Source organism: Diadema antillarum, unplaced genomic scaffold (genome assembly GCF_040938485.1).
Source record: "Diadema antillarum isolate AM-2024a unplaced genomic scaffold, OU_Dant_1.0 seq00001659_RagTag, whole genome shotgun sequence".
Classification (NCBI taxonomy): Eukaryota; Metazoa; Echinodermata; class Echinoidea; order Diadematoida; family Diadematidae; genus Diadema; species Diadema antillarum.
The window spans coordinates 1,603,496-1,626,242 of NW_027272359.1; the positions used below are offsets into that span (position 1 = coordinate 1,603,496).

At 38.8% G+C, this 22,747-nt stretch overlaps 1 protein-coding gene across 1 annotated transcript in view; it reads left to right on the forward strand.

Annotated features, from left to right (window-relative positions):
- Positions 1-22,747, forward strand: part of LOC139711448 (HEAT repeat-containing protein 6-like) — a 97,133-nt gene that overhangs the window by 11,085 nt on the left and 63,301 nt on the right. The window contains exons 6-18 of the mRNA XM_071623330.1: positions 130-225; positions 987-1,222; positions 2,237-2,474; positions 3,034-3,233; positions 4,065-4,194; positions 6,400-6,499; positions 6,994-7,534; positions 9,280-9,445; positions 9,933-10,031; positions 11,507-11,641; positions 12,758-12,880; positions 15,835-15,959; positions 20,654-20,814. Coding sequence (XP_071479431.1) covers positions 130-225; positions 987-1,222; positions 2,237-2,474; positions 3,034-3,233; positions 4,065-4,194; positions 6,400-6,499; positions 6,994-7,534; positions 9,280-9,445; positions 9,933-10,031; positions 11,507-11,641; positions 12,758-12,880; positions 15,835-15,959; positions 20,654-20,814 — 2,350 coding nt within the window. The remainder of the gene's footprint in view (positions 1-129; positions 226-986; positions 1,223-2,236; positions 2,475-3,033; positions 3,234-4,064; positions 4,195-6,399; positions 6,500-6,993; positions 7,535-9,279; positions 9,446-9,932; positions 10,032-11,506; positions 11,642-12,757; positions 12,881-15,834; positions 15,960-20,653; positions 20,815-22,747) is intronic.

Below are 22,747 nucleotides of genomic sequence, written 5' to 3' on the forward strand. Positions count from 1 at the left end.
GAATTTTGAAGAACTTTTAGGCTCAAAGAAGGTTTAAAGAAAGTGTTTATGGCTAATAAGCAGGCCACATAGTAAGTAGCCGATTATCCCTGTCTGACATTATACTGCAATTTTTTATTTGTATCACAGCTGTTGCTGGGAGTTCTTCGGGGTCTTCAAAATATTCTCTCAGCTCAGAAGAATATCCATCTTGACCAGCTTGGAGCCGTCTTGGCCGCATTGAAGGTCAGTCTGTGTAATCTGACCAGTTGTGTCCATTGGTTCTGTGGGTGCCATACTGCCACCGCAAACCATAGTACTGTAGTAGAATGATGTAATTATGAGTAGTAGTGCACCAAATTTAAGTTTCCTTGCAGAATACAATCTTTACTTATTTTTCTTTCTTTCCAGTCAGTGAAGATCCTCTTCCTTTTTCCCTCTGTACCTGGTTGCTCTCTAGCATTTTGCAGACTGATCAATTTCATGTTGCTTGATATTCCACTAGTGTAAGAGCACGTAGAGCTTGGCTTTTGTTTCATGATATTATTTGTATAGAACCCAATCAAAATGTTGCAATGAAGGGTTAGACTGAATCTCTTTGAAGTACAGATAGAGACTTGCCATGAACTTAACCAAGTGTCACTCGTTGGCTAATGATTTTAAAATGCAAAACTGATTAGATTTTCATGTGAGATAAAATTCAGTGAACTTCACTTATTTGTAATTTTGAAGATGATGGTATTTTTGTGCAGTGTTCAGTATCTCCCCAAATATCCTTTTGTTATCAGCATTTGCAGTATACTGTTGAGCACAAAATCAATGAAAATATCCACATTGCAAAATATCCTCTGTTTACATCATTCATAAACAAAGAAAATAAGTGAACTGATTTTTTATTTATGGACATTTTGACAACTTTGTGTGAAATAGGGCACCAACAGTTTATTAATTGGAATTCATTTTTAGGTATGAATGACATTTTACTCTTTCCCTCTCTTTCATAACAGAGCTACTCTCTGTATGGTCTACCAGGGATTGGCACCAACCTCCAAATCCCCTCCACTCTGTTTCCCTCCTCCCTCTACCAGCACCTCACCAATCCTTCGCCCTCCAAACCCAGTGCACAGAAGGGAGAGGATGGTGGGGGAAATCCAGAGGGGAGGGGAGCAGGAGGTGGAACACCAAAATCATCCTCAGGGAAAAAGAGCAAGAAGAGAGGTGGAAGGAGGCAGCAAGAGAAAGAGTGAGTTAATTCTGATTAGACAATTCATCGAGGTTTCATGGATTTAACCCCTAGTGTGCCAGAAGAGAAGTATTGTAAGACCAGTGCTGAGTTGCCAAAGGAGCATCTTTGGTCTTAAATTCAAATTTGAGAATGAAAAGAATTCTTAGAAATAAGCCATTATTTCCTCCTTACAGTATTTTAGATTAATACAGTGGACTCCTATTATAACGAACTCCTCGGGACCGTCAGTTTTCTTTTGTCATATCGGAATTTCGTTATAACTGAACAAATAAACAATGAAAATACATAGAGTGGATAATGTTGCGGCATGAATTTTTACTTCGTTGCAACTGGAATTTCGATAAGACCGTGTTCGTTATAACGGGAGTGCACTGTACTGAAAGTGATTTAAACAGCTGCCAGTTTTTCCCCAATTTCTGGTAATTGACACTCTTTGTGTTTGTATACAAGTGTAAGTTGGAATGATCAAGATATAATTGAATGTGTGTGTCTAGATGGATATTTCAGGATCAAGTTTACGCCAGATTGTCCCATGCAGTTCCAGGATGTTGTTCCACCAGGGTTTATATACCAGTTATAATGGTTTGAGATTCAAATTAGGGTATTTGTGATGCTGTCATGATTATTCATGACTTGTTGAAAAGTTGTAAAGACATATCATCTTAAATCTTCATGAAGAGTGTGCATTTTCAGTGGATGATACTATGTTGTTAGGCACTCAGGGATAAATACATCATCTGAGAAAATGAAGAGTGAAAAAACAAAAGCAAAAGCACAACAATCTCCAGTACAAAATCATTAAGCATCAACAAAATATATATGTTGTTGTGATATAAATGAGGAAGAAAAACTTATTCAGTCTTTACAAACCTCCAAGGATATCATTCAACAGGTTTCATAAATCTCTGGAAACAAACAGGTATATCTGATATTTATCTGGCATGTTTGTTACCCAAAAAGAAGATATCCTCAAGAGATTTCAAAAAGTTCCTTCACATTTTTACTACACAGACAATCCAAGCAAATGGAGAGACAGGTGGAAAACTCACAGGGGGTGAGGACGGCTGATGGCACAGACTCTGATGGCTCTTCCAGTCAGGATGCACTCTCCTTCTGGCCAAACTGGGGCCGGGTGAGCAGCTCAGAGTCAGAATACTCAGATTCTGAGGGAGCACAGGTCTCCAAACTCAAGTCTGCCTCATCAAAGGTCCGCCAAGCGGCCCTGGGATGTCTTCACAGTGTAGTCAAGGTACTTTGCATAATCTACTTTCCCATAGATGTAAATTTTAATTTTTCAATTTACAGTAGAAAGTAGAAGTTTTAACAGCAATTTTGTAATCTGACAGATTTCACAAATGCAGAGTTTCTGCAGATATATTCCAGACATATACATGAGCAAGAAATATAGAAAACAAATTTGTATAACAACCTTCTTTTTTGAGAAATTTTAAAGAGCAATTCACTGTTTTGCATACAAGAATGTGGGTAGCTTGTGAATTTTGCACTGGTTTCCTTAATTGTTGCGGTGGTGATGCTGTGATGAACAGACAAAAGACAATGATTAAGGCTAGAGAATCTACAGGACATGTAAGTACAATGCTAGTATTCTATCTGATTCTTATCCTTCTGTATGATCTGAAGTAACATAGTCAACTGGTGTAAGTGTCATAAATCCTCATACCAAAGTTACACAATTCATGATTTTGTTAAATCTAGACATCAGCAACCTTTGTGCCTGTAATATGGCAGGAAACCATCATCAACAAGAAAAAAACAAACAAAGATGCCCATTGTACTCCTGTACACAGAACACTGACAAGAGGCAGATGTTTGGCTACTGGTCAGCCTTCATACCAGACGCCCCACCCGGCTCGGGACCCCACAGTCCCCAGACCCTCTTCACCTGTATGCTGAAAGACCCCGCCCCCAAGGCTAGAGTGGCTAGTGTAGCAGTCCTTATGGCATTACTGGATGGCTCCAAGCAGTTTCTCATTGCAGCTGATGATCGGTAAACTTTAATAACCTGGTCTTCAAAACATTAAAGCAATTAACAACTTTGCACATGATTTCTTCATAATCTTAACATCCGTCTGTACAACTAATTGGAATATCTCTTACAACTCATAAATTTTCATCATTTATTTCATGTAAATATTATCTAGTAAATTCTTACATCATTCTGTACATATTCTGCAAGATATGATCAGAGATTGCAATTGTATGCATAAAAAATTAAGTCACCAGTTGCAAACTGTTTGCATTACTTGCAAAGAAAAGTACTGTTAACCCATTTGCACTGTCCAAATTGTGCTGCTCAAGGAATACACCTGCAAGCAGCTACTCAACTACATTTGAGCAAATCCATCATTTGGTGATGTCGTTATTTGTTGTGCTCACTAGAGTTACATGTTGTTTATTGAATAATTCCTTCTTAACCAGTTGAAGACTAGTCCCGTGAATTCTTGGGCTGGGGTTAATGGGATATGTGTATTGTAGAAAAATCAGTCCATCTTCAATGGGTTAAACAAAGTATCAGTGTATCTCTGGATACAACCCAGATCCACACCTATTTGCTATATCTTTGTTTTGTTTTCTTTTGTATTGTATTGTATTTCAGGCAATATGAATGGGTGTCTCGCTTTTGTTTCCAACGTATTTCTCCTTTCCATTTTGTGGCCCATTTCCAAGTGGTATGCTCCCTGTCCCAGTGTTTTTATTATTTTTTTATTATTGTTATTATGTTTGTTTTTTTACAGTAACCCATTTTCTCTTCTGTTAGTCATGTAAGTTAAGAATTCTAATGACTAAGTCTGATACTGTATCAATGTATGCCACACAGGGTCCAGAAAAGGACCTCCTTCACCCCATTCTCCCTCACCCTGGCCTGTACCATTAAGGAGATCCACCGGAGTCTCCTGCTGGCCCTGGTGGCTGAGAGCTTCCATACCACCATCACTCAGATCATCAAGGTGAGTCTTGTCTCCTAGCAACGAGGCAATGACCATTCCTTGAGGTTTCCTCATCCTCCGACTGCCGACTGCCCAGGGTCTGGTGTATAATGACCCAGCATCACAAAACAAAACAAAACAAAAAAATCACCAAACATGGATTTTAAGTTATAGGTAGATTCTTAAAGGACAAGTTCACCTTCATAAACATAAGGATTGAGAAAATGCAACAATATTAGTAGAACACATCAGTGAAAGTTTGAGGAAAATTGGACAATCGATGTAAAAGTTATGAATTTTTAAAATTTTTGTGTTGGAACCGCTGGATGAGGAGACTACTACAGCTTGTGAGTCATATGCGTACAACAGTATAAAGAAAATGTAAAAGAAAATTCAACATATTTTCACTTTTTTCGTATAATAAAAGAGCTCTTGACTTGCCTCTTTCTAAAGGCAGGGGGAATAATATTACCCATAACATTTGTCGGTAACGAGTCAGGGGAATGTGTACTTTTTTCAAAAGATGGCATTTTGTGAAATTCTCTTTATATTTTCCTTATATTGTTGTACGCATGTGACATCTACGTTATTCATACACTGGAGTAGTCTTCTCATCCAGCGGTTACTGCACAAAAACTTCAAAAATTCATAACTTTTGAACGGATTGTCTGATTTTCCTCAAACTTTCAATGATGTGTTCTACTAATATTGCTACATTCTCTCAATCCTTATGTTTATGAAGGTGAACTTGTCCTTTAAAGAGTAGACTCTAAGCTTTAAAATGATGTATAACTCAATTCAGATGGACTCTCTTACCCTATCTAAATTTTGGAAAGAAAGCACACACTCTTGAAAAGTGTAAACTGAGAAAAGAGGATCTGAAGTACAGGGTCTATTCAAGCACTTAATTTTTACCAAGCTGTTCCAGCTGTGCGATGAATGGAACAAAAAACAGGATGTTAACCACAGGAGCAACAACAATGAAGGGATTATCTGATTAAGCTGAAATTGAGCATGCTTTATCAACACATTCTGTAGGTGATTAATGCCAACTTTCAAAGCAGTAGCATCATTCTTTCCAAAGTTATTGGAGTTGAAAGTGAAGAATATGGACAGAGTTTTTAAGAAATGAAAAGAGGACTTTATGAGAAACAGCTAATCGCATTATTCTACCAAAAAGCATTTGAGAAAAACTGCTAAAAACACAATTTCCTGTTTGTTTTATGATCCCAAACTTTAAGGTGATGAAGAAGAAGCCTTGCTCTTTCAGAAAATATAACAAATTCAAGGTTGGCTGGGTTGACCCATTTCACCTATTTTCAGTCCTAACACAAAATCAGTGCATGTGACTTTTTGTTGGTTTTGTGATGCACGGTCGCATATAGAGAGTACCAAAGTGGTGATGTCATAGCCATTCATTGCCATGGAAACTGGTTCTAAACAACCTCACGTAGCCCAAATATATGTGAATGCAGCAACTGCTAACCATGCTCATATCTTGTTCCAGCCCACTACATGAAGCCTTGTGCAAGGATATCTTGTTTGGAACCAGGACTAGAGCTAGAACATGAGACTGTGACGTCATCACCTTGGTACTCGATACCATTTAGAGCCATGCTAGCTCCTTTGATGTACAGATTTGGAATGTGAACATATTATTCTCTTACAGTGAAGATAGTTACCAAAATGGAATAGAAGAACATGACCAACATTACGCATGCTCACTTCCCATTCATAAAAAGAGAGCATATCTGTAAAGTATAACATTACATTTCTGTTCCTTTTTTGTTTTGTTTTTTAAGTGTAAGTTACAGTAATTCACCAGAGGAATCCAAGTAAATCCATTTAATAGTGTATGATCAGATACTGAAACAGAATCATTGACTTTGGCTTTTATTGTATAAGCCAGTAGGAAATTTCATTTTTGACGATTTTGTCATGAAAGTGTTTTCAAACATTTGACTCAAATATTTCACAAGCTTGAGCGTACTTTACATTGATATTTTGTTTTTGCAGATGATAAGCTTCTGTTCCCCTTATTGTCCAAGAATGTAGGACATTATTTCGTCTGTTGAGAATGAGAAGGGCTTTAAGTCTTCTCGAACACTATGGGATTTGTGGTCACTTAACGCCCTTATCATTCTCAACCGACGATTTCATCTTGTCTGGTGGTATTGTGTCTCATTCGTTGTTTCATTCCCTCATTGTTTTGAATTCCACCCTCAGTGTCTGTCCATGCTGGCCATGAATGTCCCCTACAATCACCTTGAGGAAGGCCTACTCACTAGGATCATCAGGGGACTCAAGCCCTTCTTCTGTCATAGAGGTGAGTACTGTTGTCTGGTTAAGAACTTGGGGGGGGGGGTGTCTTGCTTCCAGGTGGACTGTGTTCGGGCTGACACTGATTCCGAACATTTTGAAGTTTTGTCATCTTGCATGGCTGTTTGTATTAAACCCATTCATGCAATACTTCATCAATGAACTCTTTACTTACAACAAATGGCAGTGCCACCAATTTTAACTGTATAGGAAAGTACTGTATCTCAAAGCCAAAATGTCTACAGGAACACTTATGAACAAAAAGCTGATCTCTGGGCTATTAGTCACTAAAATACTAATTCATTTTGTATCAAGGAATTGTAAAGAAATATGGGAGGTGTTATAACTCACATCATCTCACTGCTTAATGAATTATTTTTCTCATTGCTGAAAAAAATGAACGGTTGGAATGTGTTACGTATGCATATAATGAAAATTATCAGGAATGGAAGGGAGGCCCATCTGTTAATAACATTCCTTTGCTGTAATTGTGCCACACAGACAGCAATGTAAGGACGGCTTGCCTGACATGCATCGGGGCAGTCCTGGCAGCCAGCCCTCCCCTCCCAGAGGTCACCAGGCTGCTGGAGAGCAGCGATCCTCCCCGCATGAGTGGCTCCAATACGCTCAGGGTCCTCCTCCAGGCCGCCCAGGCTGAGAACAGCGGGGAGGCGGGGCCCTTCCAGGACAACAGCCCTCTCAACACACCGAGGGAGGAGGTGAACGTCTTGGAACGCTTACCAGGCTCCACCGGTCCTAACGCCAATGGTCCGTCCAGTGGAGCTGGGAGTGACCCCAATTTCGGACCCCCTCAAACCACAATAAGCCAGGCTGCAGACAGGCTTTCATCACTGTCGTTGGAGAGTGGGAGAGACTCTGTGAATGTTAGAAGTGATGAGAGGACTGCATCCACAGGTGGTTGCCAGGTTACCAGAGGCGGTGGGGAGGACGGAGCACAGATGTCATGGCTGGTCAAGTTTTGCAGCGATGTGTGCCTACCTGTTGAAGTGTCTGAAACTCCATCTTTAAATCAGAGTCAGAGGTAAGGTTACACTGGGATATACTGTCATAGGATCGTTTTGTCTCTTCCTTTATTCGACGTTTCTTGCATGGCATCAGGAGTAGACATTTCACATTTATTATGATCATATGATTTTTTTTTTGCCATATTATGTAATGTTTTTTTTATTTTCAGAAGCATTAGATTTACTGACTCTTTGAAAACCTGCTGTTTGTTGAGATCGACAGCCCTTGATTAAAAAGAAACAAAAGGGAAATCCTGCGTTGATAGTCATGCAGTATAATGTAGTTGTTTTTTTCCCCTGAATATCTCTGATATTGCTTTCTTTGCCAGCCCAAATTTTGAAATGATTATTGAAGAAGGAATTTTTATGTTTGATGATCAGATTGCACATTGCATCTTTGATTTCATGGAGATACATTGTACTTATTCTAAAACTTAATCAATATTTTCAAATGCAAAAGCAACAGCAAAATTTATGTACAAAGCAAGAAATTATTGAGGACATTAGAGCCTGATAAGACTGGTGTACATACATACTCAAATCATAGAACAAGCAATGCACCAGAAAGTGGTCTTAAAGCCATACAATTGTGGCGAGTGGTTTGTGCGGCACGGAGACGAACGCAACACGCTGCCTCCCCCATTCTGTATCAAATGTCGTGACACCGAATGAGAATCGCACTGGCTCAATGGGTCAACGAACACACACTGCGGCTCAAAATCACCTGACCCAAAACGGCTATCCGAGCCACGCGAGCTTCCGAATGGACGCACACTCACAGTGCTCATGCGCATGAAGAGAGGCCAAAAGAGCCACGCGTCTTCTGGCCTCTCTCCTCCAATCACCGCAGCTCGTGGCCACAATGTTTGTGTATGATGCGTACACCCACACACACACACACATACACACGTGTCTCAGTGGCAGCATTGTCCCACACGTTTATGGATATAGCACTGCAGTCTGGCATTGCGCAATTGCATGCACAAACTTCATTCGTTCGGGAGTTTACGAAATAGCATACCATTAGGCAGGGCTCGACACTAACGGTGGCCCGGTGGCCCGGGGCCACCAAAAACGAAAGTCGGGCCACCAAATTTCAAAAAAGGGCAAATTTGGTGGCCCGCCTCGGGCCACCAAAATTTTTTGAAAAGTATGTCAATAAATTCGTAACTTTTTGCGCCGGAAATTAGCAGTTAAATTTGTTCAAAGGATGGATGAAAAGGACTGAATGAATGCCTGAGAGTGAGTGTTGCAAGTTTGTTGAAGTTTATTTATGAGTAGTTATGTCCAACTTCTAATTCTTACTATCATAAATCTTAAATATTTGACTCATTAAAAAAAAAGGACTTTTAATGTTTTTTATTAGTTTATTTTTTCGGGACACCAAATTTTTCTCTCGGGCCACCAAAAATTTGAAATTTAGGATTTTGGTGGCCCCATCGGGCCACCAAACAAAAAAGTTAGTGTTGAGCCATGCATTAGGGGTTAGGATCGTCCGACTTTAAGATGAGTTTGTTATGTCTTTTCTCACAGGAATGTGATATGAAGATAAGTATTTAACAATGTTCGTTTATTTATATACTTATTCATTGATTGACTTATTTTTTTCATTTTCTAGATATTCAACTATAAATAAAACACATCTTCAGAACTCGTCTAGCTTACATGTAGTATATAGTAATGGCAGCAGAAGAATTTTGCAAACAACCAAAGAGAGTGATGCATAATCATTACATATGATATCAATTCCCCACCATTCCAGGATTTCCACCGAGTCCCTACCGGTCCGGATCGAGTCTCTGCAAGTGCTGACCCAGCTGGTCAAAGGTTACTTCCATGTCGTTCGCAGCATCCTGCCCTACACCACCCAGGTCATCATAGGCTGTCTGGCAGACAAGGACTCCCAGATACAGCTGCACAGTCTCAAGGTGAGGATCCCCAGGTCATGTGACTTCTCCCCCTCAGTCATGTGGTCAGAATAGACCACCTGTCTATTCTGAAATGGGAGTTAGGGATAGAAACAACCATTTTAAAAGTTTTAATCAGTATATTAAATATTGTTAATTATACAAAATGTGAACAATAGTTATAATGAAATTGTTTCTAGAGTAAACCATCTACAGTTATGGTGTATTTAGAAAAATAGTGATATCTCTTTACATTTTAGGTTTTATTTGCAAAATTTTTATATGGCAGGATGTTTTGTGATACAACTGACCTACACATATGCCTCAAATGTAGTAACTCGAACATTTTTTGAATCGCTGTTCCCAATGGTAAACAATGGTCTTTAACCCATTGAGGACGGATTGATTTTGCTACAACACTCATTTCCCATAGACACGTGCCCGAGTATACTCGGGACTCATCCTCAATGGGTTAAAGATGTTGTTTGCCTGGTATGTACCCTGTTAGGTCCTTGAGGAGCTTGGTAAAGCCATGTTGGATCAGCTGGACCAGGAGGCAGAGAAGACCAGTGCTGTTAAGCTCCAGGTCCCCCTACAGCCTCAAGAGGTAAGATGTGTGACCCCTTCAGGGAGTATTAAATGTTCACCCCTCATGGGTGTGTCTATGGCAAGAGGGGAGGGTGTCCCTGTCAGGAGTAACTGAGCAATGCCTCTTGTTATTGCTTTATTGTTTTATTATTGCATTTACATCATGAAGTACAGTATGCTTGTGTCCACGATGGCGTGTGTTGTACCATAGTCTCATTTCCCGTTTTTTTCTTCTTTTTCCTTTTTCTTTCTTTCTTTTTCCTTCCTAAGTTAATTTCATGTCAGTTGACATTGGTTTCTTTGATTTTGTGTACATATTTTCCGAGGGTCCCATACCCTACAAGCTTTGCTTTTTAGTGGGACCCTCCATTTCCATTCTAATCTTTGTATTATGTATATGTATATACCTGAGAAAGGAAATTCTGTTGTTACTCGTGACCACTTGTAAGTTTTCTTTGAAATTGTTACAAATATGTTCTGTAAATGTATTGTATATAATTTTCCCTGTTTATTCAATGGAAATGGAAATAAAATTGAAATTGAAAAATTGAAATTGAAATTGAAAATCATTGAAGTAGGTAGCAAAAATTAGGGTCATTGTACTTGTACAGAGAATAACTCTTAGGAATTTGTTGTTGTTGTGGGGGTAGAATCTTTGTAAATCAAATTCGTAAGAAATGGTATTATCAAAGTGTATTATATTTGTAGAGGCAGACTGAATAACATAGGGTCACTTACATGAATGAGTATTTTGATGTCAAGTGTCAATCCTTATGTGTTGTGTGATCTGTCAACATGCTGTTAAACCATAAATTTTTGCATGCATTTTGACTTTGTGAATTTTGCAAGAGCCAAGAATCACGTAATTAAAACGCACACAAATGTTCTTGTCTACACTATATGTATTGAATTCCAGTTGCAGTTTGTGAAAAGTTCATGATGCAAAAAATGCAATCAACTCCAATTCGTGAAAATTTAATGTCACAAATATTTCTGGTTTTATAATAATCCAATGGAAGGATGAATTGAAACCTAACAGCTATTACAGTCATAGTATGCAGTCACTTAAACTAGTTATACTGAGGTATGCAGCGTGAATCATGGTGTTATAAAAGGTGATACCATTTTTATTGTGCATAAAACCAATTTTTTCTCAGAGCCAAGAATGTGAACAGTTGGAAATACAACAATACTTTTGAGATACCTGTGTACCATGTTTCAGCATATAAAATATGAAAGCAAATCATGCAGCTGAAGAGATTAATGACATCATTGTGTAGTAGCCCTAGTTAACTGCAAGGGAGCTGATAAATGAAGTATAAGAAATTGTAATATGATAGAGAATATACCATGTATATGAAGCAATCTTGTACATGTTGAAAGTCTTCTAGGCCAGAGGAAAAACAGAGTGATTATGAATTGATAGGCCAAGCAGACTTGGTTCTGAACTATTTTCTAAAATCTTACCCTCTCATCTTGTGGCTATTGCTGAAGGCCCAGGAGGTGTGGATCCCTCTGCTCTGCGGCCCGCTGCCAGGGATCCTCCAGGATTCCTCCAACAGTGTCCTGCAGGCCTGTGCCTGTGACTGCATAGGAACCATCGGACCTCAGGTCTTCCAGCTCCTAGAGGTATGGCTTCAGGGGTCTTTACAATCTTTCCTGTATATTTTGGCACAGGCAGGATTTATGGCAGTCAGCTTCACATTTAAGTATCCACCAAGTGTAAAAGCTTGGCAAAATTTCATGAAGTTCTACATATATATGTGATTTTGTGAAATAGTTTTGAAATGTGTTCATTCTGCCTTTGATATCCACAAGTTTGAATTTATAGGCAAGACAGAAATCTTACACAGACTGTAGTGATGATGATGATGATGATGATGGTTCCATGGATCTTGATTGTGGTGGTAGCAGTAACAAGTATGATAATGAGCATGAGCAAGAAGTTGATGTATAGATTGTATATTGCCTTGAAAATATTTTATATGGACCTGATCTAGAATTAGCAATTGCAAGTTTGTGCTCCCTCTATATCATATGGTAACAAATAGCATGTCTGGCAACACTGCACACTGGCACTGGTCTGACGGTCGAACGGTCCGGGAGCAGTAAAAATCACTGTGAGACCAGTAACTTTTTTAGGAATGGACCAGTAAAAAATGAAAAAACTGGGTACCTACTGGTCCAACAGACAAGTTGGACCAGTAGAAAAAATGGGTCAGTGTACAGCCCTGTGTTAGGCACTGGGACTTACATTGTAGCCGCACACCTAAAGGTTTATGATATTGAATTTCTTCCAATCTGTGAAGTCTCACTGATTCTGCTGAAGTACCATGAAATAGTAACAGTTTCTTTGTGTCCTGACAAGGAATATAGTTTATCTTTCTCAATTTGTGAATTAGTATTGCTTATCAAGGTAGATGTAACTCTCAAGCACCTCCCCCAAATTTGCTTTTAATGATTAGTTCAGTTCAGTACATTTCATTTCCATTAAGTTTCATGTATGGATATTGGCAGCCCTGCAACTGAAGAACACTGAGTGAACAATATGTTTACTTTTGTTTGTTTTTTCCACTTTCATGGCACATTGTGCACAAGCCAGAAGATTCCATGTATTTCTGTTAAAGTTTAGTTAATGCTACTGGTTCGGGCTACTTTTGTAAAATCCTGCAAGATTTCTTGACTATGGAAGCATAGCATCACCATGTGACCAGGAGTGTGTGTGTGCTTTGATAATGCCACCAGGTGAGGCATCGGGTCCTGTGCATCACGCTACTGCTCGGTCTTAGTAATGAGGAGGACTATCGGGTGAAGGCGGCCTCAGTCAGGGCTCTGGGCGTCTTTGTCCTCTACCCTTGCCTCAGGCAGGTAAGGTCACAGATCTTGCATTCATGGAATGAAGAGATACCATAAATGTGGAAATCTTCAAGGGCTAGAAATGTCTGTGCATTTCATGCACCGTGAAGCTTGCACGAAAATAAAAGTGCATGAATTGTTTACTTGTTATATGTAATATGATTTTGTATCTTTGATTTCTAGGTAGGTATACTAGTATTGTAGGGGTATCACTGCTGTTATTTGTAGTTTTCTACATGTTTACTAGTCGTGTATCATGAGTGAAATTGTTGTTGATATTCAGACCAGTTACCTTTTTACCATAGCATGTGCTGCCAAAACCCTTAGCCGCCCATGGCAGTGGTTAGCTGTTTAGAGTGCTTGCTCAATTGTCATTACTGTCCGAGAAACTAAAAACGCACAAACTTCAACTTACCTGGCTAACCATGAAAAATTACCTCAAGTAGATTTCCACTCCTAGAGTACCGTATGACAGCACTTGCAACTAAATTTAGGTAGTGGATATAATGTTAATTACACCGTACACCTAAAGATTGTAGATAATGAGAATCATTGAATAACTTATTTATAGCCCATCACAGCACTAATAATGGCAGAAACTTACACTGTGCCACGAAAATGTATTTTAGTAATAAAGAGATCATGTCACAGTGCCTGTAGAAATTTTCACAAATTAACCCGTTCCTTCCGCAATTCTCTAAATACCTTCAATGTCCCCAAACGAGATTCTTTTTGCTCGTCGACAGAGAACGGACAGGTTGGTAATCCACCTGTGCGAAAGCAGTCAAGCGATGCATGCATCCCCTCCCCATGGTCAACTACATGTGCCCTTGAACAATAGAAATATCGATCGGGTGCGATGTATGAATAGAGCGTGCGCTGATGGGCTCACAGACTCTTTTGTTCCAAACAAATCAGGCACCAGAATGCGATGACTGGGGTGAGCAAACACAGATATCTACTGTGATCAGCTTTGATCGCTAATGTACATGTTCATATGAGTTTTGTAGCAGAGCAACGGCAAACTAAATCAAAACAAAGTAAAAAATACTGTGATATACAATTCTTCCAACAGAAAGAGAACAAGTGCTGATAGAATAAACTCTATTAAAAACCTTTTTTATCAAACCCATTTTGGGGTCTTAATAACACAAAGAAGCATAAATTTGGGCCATGAAAGCAGGCACTCTTGTCTTCATCTTGGGAACCTGGTATACCAGGTTCCCGTATATCAGTCGCTCCCATGGGAACCTGGTATACCAGGTTCCCGTAAGGAACGGGTTAAATGTTTGCTCTTATTGTAGTTTGTGCTTTTTGCTTGTACTCTTCCAAGATAATACCAAACAACAAGACAATGATGTCATATAGTTGCCTGTAAACCACCTAATTGTAGGCCAAAAAAAAGATTTACCCCCACCCCATCACATAATTGTATAGTGCTGCATGGTCCAGTTAACTCTGTAACAAATTCTACACCTGAATATACTCCTTTTCGCTGATTACTATCAAAAAGCCCCATAGGTTGATGACCTCTGTCAGGACAGTACACTTTTGTCAGTCATTCGCATCAGATAAAAATCTTCATGCTATCATGCACAGAGCATAGTAAGCAAATAATCAACATTGGTGAATGTGATGGGACAAACTATCATTTCCGAGGTAATCTGGATGTAGCTATCTTTCCGAAGCGCAGCTGAGGAAAGATAGCATACACATTCAGATCGCCGAGGAAGTGATAGTTTGTCTCATTGCCTGTAACCAAAAGTTGATTATTTGCTTTATATTCCACGTCTATATTCCCATTTTATACCACACCAGGGGCCCGTTTCATAAAACTTGTCATCAGTGACAACTGCCACATTTCTATGACAAATTTGCTCGCAGCCAATCAGATGCAAGGATTTCAGTAGCTTGTCACATCTATGACAACTTGTCACTGATGACAAGTTTTATGAAATGGGCCCCAGAAACCATTTTAACTGTCTAAGAAAAAAAAAATAATGATAGAGTCTCTCTATGGTACAAGACAGAAGGGTGGGTGGGTGAACAACGCAGCTAGTTAGAATACATGAAAACTGCAGATCTAATGTTTATGTTTCGCTAAAGTCTAGACCTAGGCCTAGCCATAGGTATCCTTAGGGCTTAGGCTACGTTCACATACCAATCGTTGTTACTGAAAACACTGAACATTCTGAAGCACGAACGAGGCAAAACTCCAACAAGGCAACTGTAAACAGTTCAAATGATGCAAACTCACGACTAGACTGTGTACACGGTATACAAGTCAACTTTAGACATAGCTGACAATAACAACAAAATTTGTAATTTGATACCGTGCACCGCGGCACGAAAATAAAAGTGCATTGCACTGTGTAATATCATTCGATAGTACACAGCGCAACGCACTTTTATTTCGCACGTATTCAAAACTACAATGACAAATGACTATCAACAGAGTGTAACAAACTTTTCTTCTAGGGTGATGTAATGGGTAAAACTATGCTTCATCATGTGATCAGCTCTTGACCAATCCTATAGCAAGATTTCTAGTATGTGGAATATAATTATCATTATCTTCATTATCTCCAAATCATGCAGTTTTCTCACAATACATATTTGCTTTATTCAAGTAGAAGATGATGTCTTCAATCAGTGCAATGTGACTGTAGCTGTATGGAGGGCAATTTCTGAAAAAAAATTGTTTTGAGTCAATATTGTTTGTCATGATACACCATGGAAGTACAACCTGTATGTCAGGGACAGTTTAAAAACATGTGTGTAGATGGATATATTCTGAATTGGATTTGGCACTTTGTTTTTGTAAATTATTGATAAAAGGTACAGATATTGATCAGAATGTAGAGACATTTTAGTGTCTCAAGTACTCAACAACTGCTTGCCACTGATTTGGGTTGGTGTGTATGTGTGGGTTCTGTTAACATTTTTCGTTGATTTTTGTTTCCCAGGATGTGCTGTTTGTGGCAGACACAGCTAATGCCATCCTCAACTCCCTACAAGACTCCTCCGTCAATGTTCGGATGAGGGCTACGTGGTCACTAGGCAACCTGAGTGATGCCATGCTCATTAACCTGTGAGTCAGTCTTCCTTCTCATCACTTCATCTCATGAATATATTATAACAAAAATGAATACTGTTTTCTCAAAATGAATATTGTTCATAGGTGGAGCCTCATTTTGGTGTTTGTTTGTCACCACATTAAAAAAAAATGCATTGTTAAGTCAGAAAAACATATGTTGGATGTTTTTGGGGGGTTTTTTTAATAATTGACAATTTTTTATTTATTTATTTATTTATTTATTTATTTATTTATTTATTTATTTATTTATTTATTTATTTATTTATTTATTACTTTATTTATTTATTTGCTTTTTTACAGCTTGCTAAACCCCAGCAACAGAGGCTGTGTTTGTATCAGAGTTGAAAAGGTGAAGAAAGTATTGCAAATGGCAAACAATCAAACAACAAAAGCAAGCAACGCACACATCCAAACCTCCATTGCTTCAAAGCTTGCTTTAAAGCTTGCTTCAAAGCTTGCTTTAAAGCTTGCTTCAAAGCCCCCCAATTTCAACAGCTTGTGAAATGAAACACTCACCTTACCTCACATAAGAGAGTATGAAAACCTCAAAGCCGCATTTTCTTTGCTATTCCAAATCTCTACTATGGCATTATTGTATTCATGCAGAACCAGCTTTGTACAGAACAAGTTTACACTTATGCACACAGAGTACCCAGTTGTGCAGTAAAGGTAATGATAAAATAGAAGGATATTTCATTGGCTCATCATGTCACCTTATAGTAGTCGATTAGATAAAAATCTGGTATATCTCTGTAGAAATGTGCAAAAGAATATGTCAACATTACATGAGGCCTGTCATATCAAGAATCTGATAAACATGCTAAGCATTGATATCCTGAATGTGACTATTCAGAATCTCCAAACTCTACACTTTCCAGTTACACATAATTTGTCCTGTTGTATGTCCTATAATTGACCATACAATTTTGCCAGATATTGCTTTGAATTTAAGATTTAGTAAAATCCACAGGAGATAAGGAATTTAAAATATAGTGACATACAAACAGACAGGGTCAGACATTAAAATAATATGGACTGGCCTTGAGGGGGATACGTCATTTATTGCCCGAACTAGAATTGTATTGCCCGATACTATTCTAGTGAGGGCAATAAATGTTGTATCCCCCAAAAGTAGACAGTCCATATTATTATTATTACCCATTCCAGGCATTTCAGGCATTTTCGAGCAGTAACTTAAATCATTACAATGTAAACTTCCCGATTTACGGTAACAAATCCATTCGGCGTCAGGTCGAATCCTACATCACTGCGCTCAGCTACACCCACATGCTTGCACACAACCCCCATGCACAATTCAGGTACATGGCATGCTCACACAGTCGCAGCGATCGTCCTCTTTTTTTACGTGCTAACGGATGGGAATTTGCCCTTCATCGCGAAACCTCTCCGCGAGAATCTCTCATTTCTTGGTGTGTATATTATGTAAACCAAGAAGAAGGATGATACCCAGTAATGTCGCCCGCTGGAAGCTGGTGGTTTGTACAATGTGTTTACATGTAAAGTTAATGGCGAAACCCAGAAGAAGGATGATACCCAATAATATTGCCCGCGGGAAACTGGTGGTTTCCCGGCCATTCAAAATACCAACTGCAATTGCCCGGCAAAACTACCCCATATGGGTAATAATACTTGTTGTTTGTAGGCCATGTGTGAATTTCATCCAAAACATTGAGAAGTGTTAATGGTTTGTTGATCAGGCATGTTTCTATGATGATGAGGTCATCGACGTATTTGAATATCTGATTGTGTTTGTTGGCAGTGGCCAGGGCATTGTTGATCACTACTAGAAAGATCACTGGTCCCAGTTTGGCTCCCTATCAAAATAGGATGCCGACATTTAGGGAAGAATGGTTTGAAAGCGATCCTCATTTCATTTATTTTTCATTTCATTCCTCTGTATTGAACTCCTTGAGTTCCATTTAAAAGGGAGTCACTTATCCATGACACATACATTGTAGCAATTGGGACTCCCATTTCTAATAGTATATTTGTATGCAATTACATGTATGTTATCATAAATCAATTTTTTATTACACAGTTATGTCACTTACTCTGTAAACAAAATTGTATGTGACATTGATATGTAATTCTGTTACTGTAAACTACCTCATTTTGTCCTGCGAGCTGCCATGGTAGCTGTTTTAAGTCATTGATGATAGAAAATGAAATTAATAAATGAATGAATAAGATAAGAATTGATGATACTTGTGACAGTGTCACAGTGTCATTCAAGTTTGTGGAGGTGAAAATCTTGACATGATGAGATTTTACCCTTTCTGTGGTTTCTTTAGTTTTCATATTTCTATTGCCTTTTGTCTTGTACATGCTCTCCAGAAACTATTTACCATTGATCACTTTGAAACTTTCACTCAAAAGTGGTTGTATGTGATTTTAGTTGGTAGACACTGGATGTCTCACTGGAATTGTATACCCCTGAAAGCTGTCCAAGATATTGACATGGGTGTGTATGTCGGAGTGATGGGGACAAAAACGAATGTAGATTCAGTAATTTAGCTCCGGATGCTGAAAAAAAGGATGCTCTGCTTCCGTAACAAGATATATTCTTCCATAAATGCATATAGGGCGAATGATATTTGACAGAAGTTTGTCACTGAGCTGCTAGGGAATGTATGCCTTAAATTTTTTCTTGGCATTCTCAGAATTCAGCCCCCAATGTTATCACATGACCTGCGCGAAACATGATTCCCTTCATGCCTGCAACCAGAGGCCGACAACCAGATTAATTCCTGGTTAGGTACTCAGTTCAAATCCCAACGGAAGCGTGCGAGGCAAAATAGCATTTCGATTGATGTTGCGGAAGTGGATGGGGAGACAGCATGGGGCCTATACCTGCTAGTAATGCTCCCTTCCCCCCCCCCCCCCCCACACACACACACTTACTGAAAGGGCACCGCTATTCCATGCTGAAATGGGAATCAAATTAGCTGTGTTTATGTACTGTGCCAAAGGGGGCCCCGCTGATTAGGGCATGTTTGCTAATGTGTGACGGAGGGAAGTGAGAGGTGAACATTTGCTGATGAGTTCAGTGCAAATGAAAGGGTGCTTGATGTGAAAGTGCAGATGCCTCCTTCTAAATTATGCATGTCCAAGTAGAACCCATAATTCACAGGTGTTAATTCAAGGCTGCAGGGGTGTACACAATGGATTTCTGTTGTCACATCTCCTAAGATGAAAACAATATATGATAGAACACTAAACAAACAAAACAAATTGCATCTCGTTGTCTTCTTCAAGGTTTACAGATCATTTATTCGCAGAACATCCATGTGAGGTTTAGTTTGAACCAAATAAATGTCTTAATATTCATGTTTAGTGTTGCATTTCTTACAGAGGGAAAAATTGTTCCAGAGGCAGCATTCGTTCAAATGAATTCTATTAATTCAAAGCCTTTGAACAGTGAAAAATTGTGCAACACTGGGTTTATTAGATTGTGATTGCTTTGTACACCCATGGAAGTGATGACTTATCAGTTGTCAGCTAATTATGTATTCTGGATACAAGGTGACTTCCTTAAAAATATGTTTCACTGACATACATGCATTGTGAATCTTGAAATGCTTGTTTATCTTATATCCCAACAGATTAAAAAACAATGATTGACTAATTGGTATTAGTAAAATAACCAATATGTTGACAAGTATTAGTAAATCACATATATGTGTTGATAAATTTCCTTGAGGACTGGAGCTATTATCCTTCATACACTGTGAGTAGTCGTAAAGAACAGTAAGATTCTGTATTGATGTGACTGAGATGGACATGCTGTGGTTTCCACCTACAATACAACATGATATTGGTATGGTAACATTTGGATGGTACATGTACAGGATGTTCTCTTTCTCAATCTCATATCTTTTATTTTCTCCAGTTTGTTCAGATTTGTTTACTTGATCAGTTGCTCATGTACTATTGCTTTCATGCAATGTTTGCATAAGCTCTTATATATGATGATATTAGATGTTCTACATGTACATGCGTCTTTTTGCCAACAAAATTAGGAATTTATAAAAGAGATTAGACACAATTTGACATACAAAATGACCAATATATAGGCCCGATATATTAAGGACTGCTTCCCCACCTCCACCTGCACTAACAAAAAGAACATGTACACCATGTACATGTAGCTGGCAGAAATAGTAAAAAGAAAGAGAAACAAAAAGAGATATTACATATTTCTTAGCCAGGGCTCGACACTAAATGTTTTCTTTGGGGGCCCATTCAGGCCACTAAATTGTTCAAATGTGAAATGTTGGTGACTCAAAAAATCAATGTAGTGGCCAAAAATAAAAAGAAACATAACAATCCACTTGGAATCTCATTTGCCCAATCGGGCCACCAAAAGATAACCTTTCTTAAAGTGAGGTGGCCCAACATCAATTAATAGTGGCCCCAGGCTACTGGGCCACTGCTAATGTTGAGTGCTGTCTTAGCTCAAAGTCAAGGACAAAAAAAAACAAAACTACAATCCTACTCAAACATAAAAAAAAGAAATCACTGCATGTCAATATAATGCATAATGCAGTGCAAACTATTCTGCATAACGAATAAGTTTAGTAATGGATATTGATAGTGCCCGACATGTTTTTCGTGGAAAGCCAACCAACAGTCCACTTTACATCCTTCTCACTCTCATTGAACTCTAGGGAATCGGGGGACGATGGTTTTGTCTCCCAGTTCTCCGACTTGCTGCTGCAGAGACTCTTTGAGGCCGCCATACACGCTGCCGGCGACCACGACAAGGTCAAGTCTAATGCCGTCCGGGCCCTGGGAATGCTGGTGCGATTCATACAGCCTCACACCCTTGGTAAGCCACACTCTGCCTTCCGGTTCTTACGTCAATCTTTTTGTATCGTCCATCTACCGTCATGCAAGATTGTCAGCTCTTGGTGGCTGTGGTGGTATCCCATTTTGAAACACTTTATCAATATTCACAGATTTCATTCATAAATTTGTGGAGACTGGCTGTAGAGTAGTGTTGAGGCACCATTAGGTCACACTGTGTCACACTGTCCACGTAGCAGTGAGGGATGAAATATTCTTATGGTACTTATGTTATTATCATTGTTTTGTTTTGTTTTGTTTTTTCATTTAGTACCCACTTGGAAGGTATTCTTCTGGTTGTCTTAAGATTGAATTATTGGTCTTGTTCTGTTATGTGTTTTTGTTTGTGTGTGTGTGTGTGTGTGTGTGTGTGTGTGTGTGTGTGTGCCAACTTCTTGTGACCGTAAGTCTTAGAAAGTAAACAACCCAAAAATGTCGCTGTGTAAATTTAACACCCATTTCTAGGCACCTTTGTTTGATACCATTTTGCCGATGGCAGGAGGAGTTTCTTTTGGTTTTGATATTGTCTCAGAGAAATTTGCCCTCACTATGTGGCATCATCATGCTTTGATCTTGTAAATTTGTATTTGTGGAGATGGAGAATGGTGAGAGGTTGGGTTTGATGCTAAAATCGCTCAGGGGTAAAATCCTAATTCTGATATATGAGCAATGAAATATGATTGATTTCTTGGAAGCTTCCCAAGTATTATCATGTGTTTTCAATGAAAGAAACATCTTATGAGAAACAGTGATTCACCAATGATTTAGCTCTACAACAGGTTTGCAAACTTGAGTTTTATAGCAGAGCACTATAAAATTTGGTCCCATTGTGGCCTACAGATGGTAGCACTGTAACTGGTAGATACACATTGTCTGCCACATTTGTGGTAAACCACATTTATTTGCTACATATATCCATGGTCACATTTACATTACAACAAACCTGCTTTCTGTTCGCTGTCCTACACTGTCTTCCTCCATGCGACTCTTTGTGATTCAAGGATTCAACCTTTCACGCCCCTCTGCCTCTCTCCTGTTGCCATGGTTACACGGTTTTGGTCAGAGTAACCGAGTAATCCCATTGCGGTGTCTGTGAAATTAGAGAATATTTTAATAGTATAAATGAAGATGGCCAGCTTGTTCACTGGTTATCTTACCACATGAGATTGATCGTCATTTAGTTTGAATTTGACATGGGGGTTTGTTTAGTTCATTCAGTATTATGAAATGGGTTCTTTCAGAGGATTCTGTGTGTAGTCCTCTTGACCGGAACTGCTTCACTAATACACCAACAGCAGCAGTACATGAAATCAAACTCAGGGAACAAAAAAAGTAGTGTGGATAGTACCAAATTGTATTTCTCAATATTTATTCTAAGTAACCGTATCCTGAATGTGAGAAGATTTTATGTGCAGTTCACAGCACCTTTAAACCATTGAAGACTAGTCACGAGTATACTCAGGCAGGTGTCTGTGGGAAATGTGTGTTCTAACAAAATCAGCTTGTCTTCAATGGGCTATTAGGCAAAGTTACTGCATGTATATTTCCAGAGCAGCAATAGAGAGACTGGTTTTAAGCTGTTTCAAATGAGATTCCAAAATTCCCATAAACTGATTCAGTAGGCCCACCTGATTCAGGTAAGCAATGGAACTTGGATAGATTTCAAAATGTGGTTCTTTGCCGGGAACTTTGGAGTGAGTGTGAAGAGACTTTGTGTAAATGAAAACCTTGTGAGAGATAGGAATGTAATGTTTTAGCTGAAATAGATTTCTTTTTTCCACCAGTAATGCGAATTAGTGCAGTATCACTGTCTATGAAGGGAGTTTTGTAATGTGAATTATTGAGCTGTTTTCTTTTTTTTTCAGGTAATCTGAGTAATTTGCAATTTCTCTATTAAACTACTCTGAAGCTTCTTT